The 2,349-nt window shown below is 35.4% G+C and overlaps 1 protein-coding gene across 1 annotated transcript; it reads right to left on the bottom strand.

Moving 5' to 3' along the window:
* Nucleotides 1-515: 515 nt before the first annotated feature.
* LOC126754954 (integrin alpha-PS3-like) lies at nucleotides 516-2,344 on the bottom strand (the record flags this gene model as incomplete). The annotated part of the gene is made up of 4 exons (XM_050467186.1): nucleotides 516-751; nucleotides 1,085-1,220; nucleotides 1,291-1,727; nucleotides 2,330-2,344. Coding segments are annotated over 4 exons (720 nt in total), but the record flags the coding sequence as incomplete, so codon positions are not given.
* Between the last annotated feature and the right edge of the window lie 5 nt (nucleotides 2,345-2,349).

Raw genomic sequence — 2,349 nt, 5'->3', positions numbered from 1 at the left:
TGGGTCTATAACTAGATTCATTAGGTTAGAATCAAATCAAAAATCAAATGTAGTGAGATCAAACAGGTGTGCTGACTTAGGGACGTTGCCAAATCGACTCAGCTCTTCTTAATGACCATTTCTACTTAAACATATATATTTTAAAGAGCTTCCGACGTCTCCTTCTTGATATTACAAACTTCGTGGCAGTCTTAATATTCTCAATTCGGGGCATAAAAACCGCACGAATATACATATGTAGTTATGGACCCATTGTAAAAAATAACATAATTGATCGTCTATGTATAGATTCTTCAAAGCTCAAAAGCTTTTGGGATACAACATAAGCTTACAGCGGAGTTACGACTGTCTGACGACATAATGAGCAATGAAAGATCATCTTTGAAGCCTTATTGAAGCTTTGCAGCTTGATTTCATTTATAAGGTAAGGAAGGGTCGCACTGAGTATTAGTATGGGTAAATATTTATGAAAAACTTTCAGCGTATATTTTAGTTCTAGAGAATTTAATACTCTTATATTTAACAAAAAACCGTGAATAAATGTGTATCTTCATATATGATCAACAATTGACTTAATAATATTTAATATTTTAATAATCTTTGCACTGCATGAAAACCACTAAGAACTGGTTAAATCATCCTCTATTTCGGCCACACACACATCGAGATCCTCCTTCATGCGCGCCTTTTCACGCTTTTCAATCAAATTCTTCTCCATTTCCTCCTTTGTCAATCGTTTGAAGAAGCCCAGCTGGAAGCAAGAAATATTTAAATAAGAAAAAGAAAGAGTTGTTGTTAATCAATGAAGATTTCAGATGCGCTTAAGGAGTTTCACACAAATGTTTAATGAGCAGCATGAGCCGTCTTTGATTCGTCATTTCCTTCACGCCTTGTTTGAGAGTAGAAGTTTTCATACTAAACAAAAATTCTTATGTAGATTTTCTTATTATTAAGGTATGAGTTAAAACTGCGTACTCTTCTCTCACTCAACTTGTAGTTGCGTGCCTATTACTTTGTGTGTTCGATTCACCACCAGGTATGTTAAAGCCTAACAAAACGGAGAAAGTTGTTCAAGTTTGCTCACCTTTCTTAGCAGCAATATCATTCCAATAAGCAAAAGTATACCACCAATTATGGCGCCCAAATATATCCAGAATAGATTACGTTTAGCGATCTTCACAAATATGGCGCCTTTGAAATGCTTTTTAATACTTAAGTTACTATAAAATTAAAGAAATAAGTAAGTAATATAATCAATATACATATGTATTTAAGTAAATAATTACTCACCCATTTAGGGGTATATCTGTCCTAAAATTCACCATTGCAACATGGGCCAAATATTGACTATTGCTTGGCAGCAGTTTCTCAGCCTTTTTCCAGTTCATTTCATAGTTCAATAACAATGTGATATTCTCGCCAGGGAACAAGGCATTCGTCAGCAGTAAATCACTCAAGGCGCACGACATTTCGGAGTTTTCGGTCGATTGGCAACTGACAAAAGTCGTGTGATTTTCGGGTAAATGATTCAAGTATAATATCTCGGTAGTGTTCAATATTGGTGGCGACGCTGGTGCAGATTTGTTGAATTCTAAACTAGAATACTCATGGTCCTTGAAATAAGCTTGCGCTGAGTAGTTGCTGATATATTGGCCGCCGCTGAATCCAATAGGAAAATCAACAATTAAGTGAAAGGAACTAAGCGGACTGGGACCGTTATTTTGTATCTGTAAAGAGTTGTAAAGAAATAGATATTAATTCTGAACGCCAGAACTTTGTAAGTCGACGAGCTCTATTTTCTAATTTGTGGAACCCTTTGGTTCTCTTTCAACGGTCGAGCGATCTTAAAAAAATCTGCTTTTGGAAGTCTTAAAATTCCTACTATTAAAACATGAATACCAATCCTCTTCATTTTCTTCTGCTATGATTGGCATCCGGAGAAGTATTTAGGTTTATCGCGTGAATTCCTACTGGGGAAAGACAGATATTTGACCAAATTATGCTGGCATAGAAGAGAAGCATATACCATATTTTTTATTGCTAATAAAGTTCTTCGCTTTGCCGACTTTACCCAAACGTAATAAAGGCACTTGAACTTATAGGGTCTCGTCCCTAACTCCTCTAATACTATAAAGTTTCGACCGGAAATTATTTGTTTCTTAGCTAGACGTGATTTTTATAACAAAATATAAAACAATATCTACCATTTAAAAAGGTTTAGTCTTATGTGTTATTACATATACTCCACAGTCGTAGATAACTGTTTGGTCAGTAGCATACGAACTTAATACGATTAGTTCAAACTAATTACAGCAGCACCTAAGCTCACCTCAAAAGCCGTTGAAACCG

The sequence above is a fragment of the Bactrocera neohumeralis genome, chromosome 4 (assembly GCF_024586455.1).
Source record: "Bactrocera neohumeralis isolate Rockhampton chromosome 4, APGP_CSIRO_Bneo_wtdbg2-racon-allhic-juicebox.fasta_v2, whole genome shotgun sequence".
Classification (NCBI taxonomy): domain Eukaryota; kingdom Metazoa; phylum Arthropoda; class Insecta; order Diptera; family Tephritidae; genus Bactrocera; species Bactrocera neohumeralis.
Note: the sequence above shows the minus strand (reverse complement) of the source record. Positions and strands in the feature narration are given on the sequence as shown.